The sequence below is a fragment of the Budorcas taxicolor genome, chromosome 15 (genome assembly GCF_023091745.1).
Source record: "Budorcas taxicolor isolate Tak-1 chromosome 15, Takin1.1, whole genome shotgun sequence".
NCBI classification, from domain to species: Eukaryota; Metazoa; Chordata; class Mammalia; order Artiodactyla; family Bovidae; genus Budorcas; species Budorcas taxicolor.
This window is the reverse complement of record NC_068924.1, coordinates 41625565-41640381: the sequence shown is the minus strand read 5'-3', so window position 1 is coordinate 41640381 and position 14817 is coordinate 41625565. Positions and strand designations below refer to the sequence as shown.

Below are 14817 nucleotides of genomic sequence, written 5' to 3'. Positions count from 1 at the left end.
TAGTGTTCCTTTTTTTGTTATTATTTACCAGTTCACAATGAGAGAGGAAACAGAATAATTATGAAAATCAGACGCAAGAATTCAAAGCACAGCAGTATTGGGCCAAAACGTCTCTAAGCTGGTGACTGAATAAGGCGATGATGACGCTGAGTCACGGAAAGAAGTTTCAATTATGTTCAGCATGCACTGGTTCAGATACAGGAATTATGAATTTCATTTTTAAAAGCCACACTGAAGTGTTTTTTATTTAGAGTATAAAGGGGACAGCCAACTCATTGGAAAAGACCCTGATGCTGGGAAAGATTGAGGGCAAGAGGAGAAGGGGAAGACAGAGGATGAGATTGCTGGATGGACTTGAGTTTGAGTAAAGTCTGGGAGATAGTGAAGGACAGGGAAGCCTGGTGTGCTGCAGTCCATGGGGTCGCAAAGAGTCAGACACGACTTAGCAATTGAACAACAACAAAAGGGGACAGAGTTTATTTGAAAAATTAAGCCCTCCAGAACAATCACTCCCTGAGTAAACTAGAGAAACATACTTGTTATGAATCGAACATAGCACAGCTAAATCATTTTGTTTTATGAAACTTCTTGCATCAGGGGTAAGTCACGTCTAAGTTCAGGGCCATTGACAAAGGAGCTTCATTTGAAACAGGTTAATTTATCTGCTTTTAAAGTTAAGAAGAGAGTTTAAGACTTAAGGAAGACCATACTTCAGTGTGCTCTCCGGGGAGGAAGAGTAGCTGAGAAGGACTTGGGAGAGGGAGAGCGAGGTCCATAGAGACCGACACACGGTCAGGAGCGGTGGGAGGACAGTGGTGGGTCTCAGGGAGGTAAAGGGAGAGATGGTGGAGGTTCTGAGCCTTCATCCCCGGTGGGCTTCAGTGTGCAAGTTGGCTGCACCCATGCAGTCAGACACACCGAGTATGTGCCCTCTGCACACCCACCTTTTGGCGCCCACCATGCAGCATGTGTCAAGGTCAGCTTGCCCGCCTTCTCCCTTTCAGACAGGCTGAGGCCTCTGGTTTCAATCACAGAGTAGGTGTCAGCTCCTCAACTGCTCCCCTGCTTAGACCCAGGCCCCCACTTGCACGTGAATCAGTGGGAGCAGATAGGCCTGTGGAAGTGGGAATGCCTGGCCCACTTAACGCCATTCAGGTTCAGATTGTTAATAAAGCCTTGTGCTGGTGTCTGACTCCTGCTTTGAGCCTTTAGCACAGTAATTCTCATCTGGAGTGGTCTGGGCTGCCAAAACAACGTGTGTGTGTGTATAGAGGGGCTTCAAACAAGTCTCCCATTCGGGAACGTTCCCCTTGCCCTCTGGGGATGAGGCAGGGAGCCTTCTCTGACCCTCCTGCTCTCTGGCTCCCAGCCTCAGTCTGGGTTAGAGCCTCCTCTGGGATCAGGTCGTCTCATCACACTCCCCACGTCGTGTGATGGTAATCTACTGAAATGTCTGGACATCGAGGTCAGCCTCTGGAGTCAGAGGAGTATTTTGTCTACCTGTCTAGCCCCAGGACCCAGCACATTGTTGTTGAGTAAAGTGAAATCCACTGTGCCTCCTGACCCGCTGTATGTCGTTCAGAGCCTTTGGTGAAAGGTTGCCCTGGCCAGACCTCACAGGGCAGTAGCTGCAGGCCCCTGAGAAGATGCTGACTCTTCTCTGGGAGAGCGTGGAGGCTCTGGGGCTCTTAACTGGAGTGCCTAGGGGCAGGGAAGGGCAGGGTGAGGCCGGGAGCCCAGAGAGTGGCCGGGGCAGGCAAGGGACATAGATGCAGTGGGCAGCAGACGGGTGCTGAGAGACGCCTGCCAACAGCCCAGGCGCCCAGGTCATGTCCTGAGCCGAGGGTCTGGTGGGACAGGAAGGTCCCTGCGGCCAGGAGGGAGGACAAAGCTGCTCCGGGCCCGCTGGGCCCATGGGCTTGGCCTGGAGCTGGTGTCCTCTTAGCCCTGCTCCCTGCCAGTTCTTGGGCAGCTGTGCGTTTCTGCCAGGTGGACCTGCGAGTGGGGAAGGGAGAGGGTGGGTCAGCTTTGGCAGAGCCAGCCAGCTTACTCTGTGTCCCAAGGGCTCACACGAGGGGCAGCAGGTGGAACTGCGGATAGACAGATCTTGGCCCATGACAAGGAGTGCTTTCTAACAGTGGCAACAGGTCGTGTTTTGCTCACCTTGTATTTGCATGCTTGGCACTGGCATGGCTCCGAGTAGGTCCTTGGGAAATGGTTTTTGAATAAATGGTTGACTGCTGATGTCTTATTCAGAAATGTAGTGAGCTGTCCATCACTGGTTGTATTCAGACAATGGCTCCCTTAGAGGATTGGGGTGTGTAGCTTTAAAATCCTTTCCTGCCAGGATACTGCATGGTTCTATAATTCAGAAAAAGCAGTTGGTAACTTCATTGTTGTGACGCAGGTGGGGCTTCAGACAGCCATGAGAGGGCTGGGACACACACACAAACACACACACGCACACACACTCTCTCTCAGTCACTCAGCGGCCGCTCTCCACCTTTGTGGCTGAGCCTCAGCTGCACAGAATGAGAACGAGATGTGGACCTGTGGTAGACAGAGTTTCTAGAACGCCCAGAGATGTCCTTCCCTAATCTCCAGACCCTCTGAATGTGATGAGGCATCGCTCCTGTGATTATGTTGTGCTGTGTGGCTCAGTGGACCTGAAGGTAGGGAGGTGAGTGGGCCTGACCTGGTCACAGCAGCACTTAGTGCAGGGAGTTTTCTCAGGGGGTCACGGAGGGGGAGGTCAGAAATTCCAAGTGCCAGAGCCAGGCACTGTGCCAGGCTTAGAAGATGGAGGGCACTGTGTGCAAGAATCAGAGGGTAAGCCCTGTCCCATAGCCAGTGAGGAGCCAGGGCCTCAGTGTACGGCCACGTGCAGATGAATTCTCCAACTGCCTGCGTGAAAGCGGACTCTTTCCCAGGGTCTCCAGTTCAGAGGCTAGTGTGGCCAACCTCCAGGTTTTGGCCTTTTGACACCCTGGGCATGCATAGAGCCCAGCCGCGCCCACCTGGACGTTTCGCGTAATGATCTGTGGGCCAGCAAGTGGGGGTTGCTTGCGGTCACCGGGCTCGTGTTTATCGTGCAGCCGTAGAAGATGAATGCAGGGCCCTCTCCTTGCGCTCTGTTTTGTTTTTCCAGTTTTCTTAGAGACGAGCCTAATGGTTAGCTCTGCTTATTCCAAGCACTTGCCTAGGGTGTCTGGGCCCAATCTGTTGTTAAACCTATACCTTATCCCTACAAAGTCTGTGTTCACCTGTGATAATTCTGGGGCTCACCTGGTGGTCAAGACTAGAGTCGTCGTGGATGTCTTCAAGAAGGAGAATTGAGGAGAGGAGGGGAGCCAAGCTGGTGGCTTATTCATGGGGGCAGAGGAATATGGTCATTTCTCGGATAAGCCTGGTGGCCTCTTTCCTTAAGCAGCCTTCCAACTTTCTGATCATGGTTGGTGTTTTTTTTCTTAATTTTCTTACCTGTTTGTCATCTTAGATATCACCTTGCTTCTCCTTAGCAGGACTGGTCCTCAGGCAACATAGGCTGAGGCTTGTGGGGTCAAGTCGGCAGAGGGATTAAAACAGTGGCCTGGTAGACATGAGGGACATGGAAGCCAGTCTTACAGGGTCTGGCTGAACCTGTCAGAACATGAGAGGGAGCCCGAAGTAATGGCTCCTCTAGGTGTGAACATCTGAAAGATGCTAAAGTGGGAACCTCATCACTTCCGGTGAGTCTGTCTCTAAGGAATGATTGACAGGCATGAGTTGGCATCTTCCTTGGAATGGGATGTTTGACTCAGCTCCATGTGATGGATGGATGGCGGGCTCAGAAAAGCCTGACTAGATATTCCTGGAGTTCAGCCTGGGTTTCCTGAACAACCCAGTACATCTGTTATGCAGGGGCAGGGGCAGGGCAAAGACAGACTTCTGAAAAAGGACCACCTCCACTTTCCAAGTGTAAACAGGTCCCTGAGGAGGTGATAACACATATGGGCAGATAAGAACCGAGAGCTGTGGCAAGCAGTGGGTGACAGAGCAGGAAACTGTTTTCCTGAAAAATCAGCTGTGGGAAGAGGTCTGGCCAAGGGCCAGGAGGAAGACAGCTGCTTCCGGGTCAGTCATAAGGTCTGTTTACCGATTTCTTCACACCCTGTACATGTCACTGGTGCCTGGAGAAGGGGGCAGGTGCTAGGGGCTCTGGAGGGTCACGGTTGTCACTGAGTCCTTCGCTGGTGGCTGTAGGCTCTGGTTGTGCTGGGACAGTACCCAGGACACTGCTGGGCCCCATGGCACAGGAGGGCAAGCAGTCAGCTGGTTGCTGGCATCGGACATCACTGGGCAGCGGTGGTGGGTTTCCTCGGAGACAGAAAGAGACACGGGAGAGGGGAGTGCTGATGGCGTCACCACCCTGCTGCTGAGCTCCCTGCCCAGGGATCCTAGAGCTTATGGTGGTGTCGTTTGAAACATGACTGATTAGTTAATGAGGAAGGTGAGTATTCACAAAACAGCCTTGCAAATAAGCATGAGCTCACGAGTTTGCGAAATCATCTTTTGGGGTCAAGGTGGCAGGTGAAATTGATGCTGATCAGTCGCTTTTCCATTACAGAGCTACAGATCTGTGCCTGAGCCAGCAGCAGGTGGCCGGTACTGCCAGGCTGGAGGAAGGAGCAGCAGGGGAGCTGGGGTGCCAGGGAGGTGGGAAGCTGAGTGCTAGCTGCCTGGCTAGGACTTCGTAGAAGTCCTTTCACATTTCTGGACCCCTGACTCTTCCTTTGTGAAAACAGGAGGTGGACCGGCTGACTGTCAGTCTCTGGCTCCAGTGCCCCAAATTATCAACGTTGTGAAATGCGCTGTAATTGAGACCCTTCACAGGCTGGAACTCAGAGTTTGGCTTATCTGAAGATGGCATGCTGGCCAGTTTGACATCGTCCTCACCTCTTCTGCCCTTGGTGTTAGACCCCTGCTGCATGGTCTGCTCTCTGTCTCCTGAGACATTTGCCTATTTACTTGCTCCACGTGCCATGCAAACTCAGCCCAAGCAGTTCTTAGTGGCTGCAGAGAGGGGTGTCTGGGATATTGCATGTGGAGTGACACGTGTGAGAGGGAGGCATGAATAATTAGAAACTTCTTAACTGTAGGGCCAGCACCGCTGATTAATCAGAGCCAAATTCTCCTGCCATGTCTGTAACAGAGTGTCTTCACCACTCTCCCCGATTAGCTGCTGTTGTCTCTCACTTTTGCTTGTCCTTGACTTTTAGAAAGAAAAGTTTTAAGATGATTCGATCCCAGTCCCTGTCTCTGCAAATGCCGACACAGCAAGATTGGAAGGGTCCCCCGACAGCCAGTCCAGCCATATCTCCTGCAACCCCCGTGCTCCCCGGAGCCACTCCCCTGCCTGTGCCCGCACCCTATGCCGTGCCCGAGTTCCAGCGGGTCACCATCAGTGGAGACTACTGTGCTGGGGTAAGGCTCTCTGGAGGCTGTGTGAGTGTTGCATAGCGTGCCTTGTGCAAAAGCTGGGGTCCCTGGGGTCACGCCCAGACCCCAAAGCCTGGCTTGGTCTGTGAGTGTCTGGGAGGTGGCGGGCAGACGTCTGGAGAGAAGGAGGGTTCCAGGCAAGGTGGCGGGTGTGGGTGTGTGCCTAGGGTACTGCTGTCCTTGTGGGGACGGCCTGGGGCTGCAGGCTGGCACATCAAGTGGCCTGTAGTTTCCATATGGGCTCTGGGCCCAGAAACCTGCTCTCCCTGTAGCCCATTGGAGATGGTTCCAGTTTGGGCCCTTCAGAGTTCTCAGATGTTGAATGGTTTCAAGTCCTGGTGTTGATTGGTTTGCGTGCCATCAGTTATTGCTGATTCAGCTCTTCCTCTGTGCTTGAACTCATGTTCTTAAATACAGACCAGACCCGCGAACCGGAAAGAGAGAATCTTGACAAGAATGTGATCAAGCTTAGTTTGCACCAAGTCAGTTAACTCAGCCACTGAAAATGTGCAAATTTCACCTGGTTGGATGCTGAATTTTTATTGCTTCTTGAAGAGAAATATCACTTAGCACCAGGTTTGGTTCTGCCTTCCTGGCCCTCAACCTACTACTCATGCCTCAGTTGGCTTGTTATTCTTTCTTCTTTTTAACAGTACTTTTAGGATATACAGTGTATGTGAGAAGACAGAGTGACTTATTACTCTTACAAATTTTCTTCTATTTTAACAAAATAATAGGAGATCTCCACATATGGCTTATAACTTAAAAGGCCCCCAAGTTATATCAGTCCTCTAGCTAGCTACCCGATTCGCCTCCCCTGAGGCAGTTCTTGGTTTTGGTTTCTTATTTATTCTCACACAGTAAACTGTGTACCTACCGTGCTCATGTAGTTGATTTATTTTCTATGCTCATGTAGTTGATTTATTTGTTTTTACACAAATGGTGGTTACCATACATTATACTGAGCCTAGGTTTTCCCTCAACAGTATATCTTGAAGATAACGCTATATCATTATATCAAGAACTTCCTTTAAAAAAACAAACAAACAGGTGCATAATATTCCACTGTGTGGATGAACCATACTTTAAGTTCCTTTCTATGGATGGGGATTTTGGCTGGATTGCAAATAGCACAGGCCTTGTTTGGAGATATAGCATCCTGACCAGGAATCCATGGTGCCCACCCAACTTCCTGCATGTGGGCAGAGTGGCCAAAAGGGAGAGCAGAGGGGGCTGAGAGCCAGTTGAAGGGAGGACATTGGCTGATGTGTTAACCGGCTCTTTTCCATCAGTCTCCTTGTTGGTACATTGTAGGGCACGGAGCCTCTGAACTGGGCGACTGGTCCCCAGAGAGCCACCAGTTCGTAAGTGGCAGGCTGACCTTGCAGGTCGCCTTGGCCCCCCATGGGTCTGCTGCCAGGCCTGAGGTGTGCAGTGGTAACAAGCTGGCTGGTCTGTTGGGATGCTGAACTCGTCTCTGATACCTCCAGGCCTGGCCCGAGCCCTGTGCCATGCTGAGTCTGTCGGTCCTGCAGATGAAGTGTTTGGCTTTGTCGTGGGCAGGAACATATTTGTCTCTGGTGTTGTCTGCTCACCTGTGCTCTCAGAAGCCATCAGAAGGTGTAAAATGGAGTTAACACCCCCTCATGGGGACATCTGGTGTCAGGAAAGGAGAAGCTACTTCCTTAATAAAAAGCAAGGGGGAAACAAAAGTAAAAGTAGAAACACATGCATGGGAAAGATATATACCTTCCTCTGAGGGGGGTGGGGGTAGAGTTTTAGCTGCCATCTGAGATGATCTATTTATGTAAACATATAAGACATCCGAAACAGTGATAAAAAATGTTAAAGTTGTCAGCTCTGGAAGGTAGGTGCACAGGCGTCTGTCATCTTCAGTGCTTGTCTGTATGTTTACAACATTTCAAAACTAAAAATGATTTTTATTTTTAACTGAAGCAGAGGGGGCCCCAGCCTTCCTCCCTCTGTGCTCCATCTTGTACCACCCTTTTCCGCATCTCTTATCCCCTCTTATGAATGACTGACTGTTTAGCTGCTTATCTCCCCCAGCACGTTCAGGTTTCTGCCACACACATCCTTCCCAACAGACAGAGATGAACAAGTCCACTGGGAGGTGGGTGTTTATCTCATTTGCCTCTGAGTACGAGGCCGCTCTGGGAAAGCAGAGCATCCTTGGGGTTCAGGAGTCAATCCGTTCAGGGTCTGAAGTGTGACCGTATGACTTTCTGTGATCTGTCCTCTCTGGGTCTCTGTCTCCCCAGTTGTGAGATGAGTGGCCGTGAGGACCAAAATGAAACTTGTGGAAAGTAAGCGTCTGTTGCTTGGGTGGATTGGGGTGGCTGGGGTTGGCAAAGCAGCAGACGGAGCACTCGGAAGGACCCATGTATTTCCTTAGCTGGTCATGATGATGCTCACTCCATCAGGGACATGGTCCAGGCTGGGCCTCTTCGTGTGCCGGGTGCCGCAGCAGCTGGCCTGTGGTTTGATGTGCTGAGTGCTGGCCTGGGGTGTGCACATTGGAGTACCTGCCTCCCTCCCAACAGCCCCAAATCTCCTCCTATGGTTAGGGGGTTCCGTGATTTGCCAGGAGGACTCCTAGGACTCAGTGCATAGCTGCACTCATGACTAGGATTTACTGCAGTAAAAGGATGCTGAGCAAAATCAGCAAAGGGAAGAGGGACATAGGGCAGAGTCTGGAGGAGCCCAGAGGCAAGCAGCCCCTCCCAGTGGAGTCACCAGAATGCACTTAATCCCTCAGCATTCACGTGTGACAGCACGTGTGAAGTGTCATCTTCCGCGGAAGCTCATTAGAGACTCAGTGGCTGAGATTGTTACTGGGGCTGGCTGCATGTCTGCAGAGCACACCCCTCAATCTGAGGCTTGCGAAAGGAAATCAGGCGTGCAACATACATGACGGTGTGTGTACAAACTGTCAGGCAGAGGGAGCCTCTGTGCCCACCATGGTGGGGATGCTCCTCAGACCCAAGTTCCCCGCTGTCTGTCCTGGGCCCACCTTGCGGCAGGTCTCACTAGGTCAGCGGCCTCAGGCCTGCTCTCTGAACTTTTTCCTGCAGATCACCGTGGAGGACTATGAGCAGGCTGCCAAGAGCCTGGCCAAAGCCCTGATGATCCGGGAGAAGTATGCCCGCCTTGCCTATCACCGCTTCCCGCGCACCACGGCCCAGTACCTGGGTCATCGGCGGCTGGACGCCACTCCTCTGGAAGAGGGCCTCCCAGGTACGGTGCTGTGGTGGCAGGTGGGCTTCCGGGCGGGGCGCGGCCCGAGAGTCGGTCAGGATGTCTTACTGGTTGGATGTGTTTCCCTCAGATGGTGTGTTAAGGGCAGAGCCCTGGTATTGGCTTCTCCTACACTGATTTTTTTGCTAGTTTCCCCAAGGGTTGATTCCATGTGCACCAGGTGCCTTGCTTTGAGCTGAGCTGTACAAGCTGGGGGGAGCGGAGGGGCTGAAAGGCAGTCTCTGATCTTGGGAGATGGGCAGTCTCAGCCTGGATATTTAAACACAGTCAAACAGTAAATACCAAATTAATGGTGAGGTGCATGGATTGGGGGTAGGTGAGAGGGTGTATTCTCAGGGCAGGGAAGTTGGCTCTGGAGTCCAGCATACTCACATTCGGATCTAAGCTCCACTTTCTAAAAACCTAAAGACCACTTTCTTGGGAAAGGAAGGCATTTCTCCAAACCTCAGTTTTTCAATCTGTAAAATGGGAATACTAATAATATCTCTCCTGTGGGCCTGTTGTGAGGACGAAACGAGAGAATGCACGTGAAGTAGTTGGTGCAGTTCTGGATCTAGGGCATGCTCAGTTGTGTCTGACTCTGCGACCCTAAGAGCTGTAGCCTGCCAGGCTCCCCTGTACATGGGGTTCTCCAGGCAAGAATGCTGGAGTGGGCTGCATGCTCTCCTCCAGGGGATCTTCCTGATTCAGAGATCAAATCTGCACCTCGCATGTCTTCTGCATTGGCAGCCGAGTTCTCTATCACTAGAGCCACTTGGGAAGCCCCTGGATCTAGTGAGTGACTGGTACAGTAGTTATGTTGATGCTGTGGAGTTCAGGGAACAGGGGATCGGAGAACGCAGGATGCTTTCTGTGAAGGATCCAGGAGCAGTAGGGCCTGTAAGTTAAGCACCGTGAATGAAGACAACAGGAGACCTCGATCGTGAAAGCTGGTGGGGGAATCAGATGAGGGCCTGGTGGTCTGTGCCAGCACTCAGGACCCCGGGTGGAGTTGGTGCCAAGACGTCTCCTCTCCGGCTTCCTTGAAGCTCTGAACCTGGACTTTGGGCATCCGTTACCACCTGGGGCTCTGGGTCTCAGCCCTCCTGGGCCAAGTTCCCTGTCTAAGGGTTGATCCCACCTGCTCCACTGTTGGCAGGCAGAAATGACTGTCGAAGGTGTACTTTATACAGAACAGAGTCCTGGGGGCCTGGGTGTGAGTGTGGTGAAGTGCAGGCTGTGGTTGACCCAGGCTTTTGGACTGCCTGCTTCTCATGGGCACTGCCCCGCGTTTGGGACTCACGTGCTGGCCTGTGGCCATGCCTGATGGGGGTGTGTGTGGCATCTCTTCCCCTCTCTGTGCTGCCTTAGCCCCTGGGATGGCTCATGTCTGCTCCAGGGACAGTCTGTTTCGAGCTCTGATGGGAGACACTCAGCCAGCCACTCCGCCTTCCTTCCTTCCTTCCACTGCTGATTCCAGGATTTCCTCCTGCCTGTGCTGGCAGTGGACAGCCCAGACCCTATGCAGGGTTGGCTGATGTGCAGAGCTGAAGCCCCTAGTTCTGCTGCTACTTAGCATAACCTGTTCCTTGGCCAGAACAGAGCTTATTGAGAGCCAGGAAACCTACTACAAGAGTGGTGAGAATAACACCCTGTGATATATTTACACAGCATCTTCCTCTACCTGCTGCTGCAGCCCTCACAGCAGCCCGTTAAGGCAGGGCCTCATCCTCAGCTGAGCAGACAGAGTCGGGAGGTAAAGTCCCAGTTTGCTCAGAGTCATAGCTGGGAAATAGCCAAGAGGTGTTTTCTGGCTCCTGTGGGCTGACAGCCCACCGTGTCGGGGACGGACAGCTCTGTCTCTGGGGGCACAGGCTTCCTATTCTGTGCTTATGGGGAGGGCTGGCTTCTCCATCTTGCCCCTTGGCCGCGCTGAGCTCAGGAAGATGTGGAAGGACAGGAACAATTATATTCCCGCTGGGCAGTCCCAGATCCTGTCTATTCTCTTGTTAGGAGAAGATGCAGCTGCCCATGTTAATAAGCTTCATGTCCCGGAACTACCCAGAAGACTGAAGCTCATTTCAGTTAAGTTAAAAAAAAAATGCAGTGCCAGCCATGGGCCAGGGATGGTTCTAGGAAATGGGATATAGCAGTGAGCAAGATGAACATTTACCACCCAAGATAAAGATGAGAAGCTGTCTTACATAGCAGCAAGTGCTAAGGGTTCAAAATAAAGCAGGGAGGGGGAGGTGAGATGCCGGGGCAGGTGGGGGTGCTTAGGTTTTAGGTCAGACAACCAGGACAGGCCCCATGGAGAATGTGATTTTGGAGCCCCGTGAGCTCCTGAGGTCAAGGGCATTTTGCTATCACTCAGTCCTGTCTTTCAGACTTTCATCCTCCCCCTCTGCCCGAAGAAGACCCTTATTGCCTGGAGAATGCTCCCCCCAACCTGGGCTACCTGGTCCGCATGCAGGGAGGCATCCTCTATGTGTATGACAGCAAGAAGATGCTGGAGCGGCAGGAGCCCCACAGCCTACCCTACCCTGACCTGGAGACCTACACGGTGGACATGAGCCACATCCTGGCTCTCATCACGGACGGCCCCACGTAAGTCCCCTTCCCCCTCCATGACCAAGTGAGTCCACCTCTCTCTGCAGGAGCGCTGCTCTGTGGAAGGGACCAGGGCAGGCCTTCTGCTCTGGGCTTTCCCTCAGGTAAACCACCCCAGAAAGAGAGGGCTTTGTGGGTTTCTCTCTTTTCCTAGTGCTTTGTGGGCTTCTGCGACAAGTTTTCTTCCCAGACTGGCGTATTCTTCGAGTCGCTACTGCCTGTCCCTTCCGCATGCACGGGTGTGGAGCTCCTGCTTGCCCGTGGCCACCTGTGCACCTTAAAATGACGGTCACCCCTCACCCCAGGCCGGACAGCAGCGATGCAGTTTCCAGCCCAGGGCTTTAGGGTAGATGGTGGGGGAGCCATGAAGACTGTTGCTTCCGGTGTTGATTTTTCCATGTTTCTGGAGCGGGGAGTGCAAGGAGCCTGGGAACTCTGAGCCACAACTCCCAGGATGCTCGTAGGGTTAGCTGGAGCTACCCTGGCAGGGAGCTGTCTTCCTGAGTTTGGGCCCTCGCTCCTTGGTGAGAATTTAGGGGAATCAGCAGTGGAGGTTTGGAAAAGGCGATGGCACCCCACTCTAGTACTCTTGCCTGGAGAATCCCATGGACAGAGGAGCCTGGTGGGCTGCAGTCCATGGGGTCGCTAAGAGTCGGACACGACTGAGCGACTTCACTTTCACTTTTCACTTTCATGCATTGGAGAAGGAAATGGCAACCCACTCCAGTGTTCTTGCCTGGAGAATCCCAGAGACAGGGGAGCCTGGTGGGCTGCCGTCTCTGGGGTCGCACAGAGTCGGACACGACTGAAGCGACTTAGCAGCAGCAGCAGAAGCAGCAGCAGTGGAGGTTGTGCTTCAGTGCCCAGCTTGGGGGAGCAGAGGAAGCTGGTCACAACTGAGGGACTTCTCTCTTGCCCTGCCATTTGGGTTTTGCTGGGAGTTGGGTGACTCCAGTTTCCAAGGGAGGAGAGTGGGCCCCGAGGGGATGGACAGAGTGGGTCGAGGTCCTTGGTGATCCGAGGGCAGAGGGAAGAGCTGGGAGGGGAGAGTGGGATCCCTGGGAGCTTACCTCAGCCAATGTGAACAGAAGGTCTGAGGGGAAGCCTTGGGGACAGGGCTGTTCTGGGAGGTGTGTGAGCAGCAGCTTTTCTGTCCGGGAGACTGTCAGGCCGAGTCTTGCTGGGAGAGGGACTGGGAGAGATGCCCTTGGGAATCTCATCTGACCCAGACCCTGCTGTGCTTGGCTGTGGGCTCGTCCTGGCACACACATGGTGGTGCTGGTCCAGGCTTGGTGGCCACTCTTTACAAGGGTCTCGGTGCCCGGGTGCCAAGGGAGTGGTGTGCATCTGGGGCCACAGGGAAGCAGGGTGGCCCGACTTGTGGTTGCATGTTCTGTGTAGCTGTGGCACAGGCGCGTGGCCAGGCCCCTGGGCTGGGTGTGGGCTGGCTGTTGGCTGAGAACAGTGGGTGCTCCCACCCCACCGTGGCCTTTGCAAGCTGGTGGGGACATCAGTTCTTTCATGGACTTCTGTCCTGGTAGCAACACCCCTATATCCCTCATCTGCCTGTGATGCAGAACATCCAGCCCTCGTCCTGAAGCCTCAGGGTTGAGAAATCTTCTGGGTGTCATTCGGTCACCGCCAAGGTGGGAAGGTCATGCCTTAGGATTTGACTGTATTACTGACCTTTTGGACAGAGGTGAAACTCCTTTTAAGGAATGAAAGGTGGCAGAGGATAGATGGGAGGGTGGAAAGATGGAAGGGCTGGAAGAGGGAGACTTTCTCTGAGTATCCACGAAGCTGAGTTGGACCCTTCACACCCTAAGCCAGTTTGGCCCTCACTTCAGTCTTGGGCAGTACCATCTCTGTATTTGTTCATGAGAGACAGCAGCTTGAGATTAATTGCCTAAACCTATAAAGCTCATACAGAAGGAATCTGTATGAGGTCAGCTCTCTACTGCCTGCTATGGATTCTCCACGCATTTCATAGAGCACGTGGCTGTGGTTACACAGTTCAGCTGGGTCTGTGGATAGCTGGCCCCTTCTCATCCCTCCCTGCTCCATCCTGACCTTCCACCCAGGCCTGGGTCCCCACAGACACTGGAGGTCTCCAGCCTGGAGAACTGACGCGAATTCTCCTCAACTGTGGTTTCTTCTCCTTCCCGACCTGCAGGAAGACGTATTGTCACCGGCGACTGAACTTTCTGGAATCCAAGTTCAGCCTTCATGAGATGTTAAATGAAATGTCTGAGTTCAAAGAGTTGAAGAGTAACCCCCACCGAGACTTCTATAATGTGAGAAAGGTGCGTTAGCGGGCCAGCGTTCAGAGCTCCCGCCCCGGGCCTCATTCCAGCCCGAGCCAGTCGGGGGCTGGTCCCCAGTGTGGCCCTCCTATGAACAAAAGGAGAACTGGCCAGTTTTCTGTGTGTGCGGGCACGCCTCAGATGGTACCTGTTATGACTTTGTTGTATATCTGTTAGAATGTACCATCTTCCTTGAAAAATAGAGCAGGGCCTATAAGCTGGTTATAAGAGTTGAGACATAGTGGTGGCCTCAAAGTTATCATGGATTGTAAACCAGTCATCGATGTTAAGACCTCTCTGGACTTGGGAGTGTGTGGTTTTGCTTCCTTCTGGCCTGGGTGTGTTTAAGGAAGAGTATCCGACGAGCTCCTCTCTCTGCCCTCCCCTAGAGTAGATGAGCAGCCTACACCTGGGCTCAGGGGCTGCAGTCGGGACAAGCCTGTAGGTTAAATGGTCACCGCCTCCTGCTTTTCCATTTTATTCCATGTAACCAATATATATTAAGCATGGGATCAATGTCAAGTGAGGGGCATTTGATGCTGTGTAAGGGTCACTTTCTGTCCGCAAGCAGTTCCCAGCTGGTTACTATTAGTTTGATAGGGATGTGATAGAGGTGTCTTTCAGGAAGAGGTCAGAACTGAGCTGACTTAGAGTGAGTTATGCTCAGCTCCTGAGCTCTATGGCTCACATAAGAGTCTTGGGGATTTCCAGGCAGAGGTGAAAGGGCGTGTGTTGGACACCCCCGGCGTGGCATGTTTACCTGTTTCTTCTTCGTGATCCTCAGGCGCTCAGACAGATGGGTGCCTCAGTCAGTAGGCCAGCTCCTGTCTATCCTGCCTACATGAACCCTACACCCTAGATGGGTGTCCAGGGAAACTCCTCGCCCAGCTCTGGGCAGCCCTGCCCTCGGCACATGCGTGTGCTCAGGGCCGGCCGGCCTCCTGCAGCAGTGTCCTTGCTGGCTGCCCCAGCGCCGACACTGTTTGCTTCTGAAGTGGGGCCCCTGTGGGTGCTGATGGGCTGGCCAGCTGCTCTCTGGCCACTCTGTGGGCGAAGTCCTGGGGGCAGGGTGGGGGCTGTGGTTACATACCAGAGCTGAACCTCGAGCTCTCGGTCAGTCTGGGGGTTCGTGTCCCTTCTGAATGGAGATGCTTTGAGTGCTGTGCTGGGC

General features: G+C 53.0%; 1 protein-coding gene across 7 annotated transcripts in view; it reads left to right on the top strand.

Annotated features, from left to right (window-relative positions):
* AMPD3 (adenosine monophosphate deaminase 3) overlaps positions 1–14817 on the top strand; it is a 49728-nt gene that overhangs the window by 18789 nt on the left and 16122 nt on the right. For all 7 annotated transcript variants that reach the window (XM_052652453.1, XM_052652454.1, XM_052652456.1 and 4 more), the window contains 4 exons: positions 5259–5463; positions 8571–8733; positions 11121–11340; positions 13517–13646. In XM_052652453.1, the coding sequence (XP_052508413.1) occupies positions 5259–5463; positions 8571–8733; positions 11121–11340; positions 13517–13646 (718 nt within the window). The remainder of the gene's footprint in view (positions 1–5258; positions 5464–8570; positions 8734–11120; positions 11341–13516; positions 13647–14817) is intronic.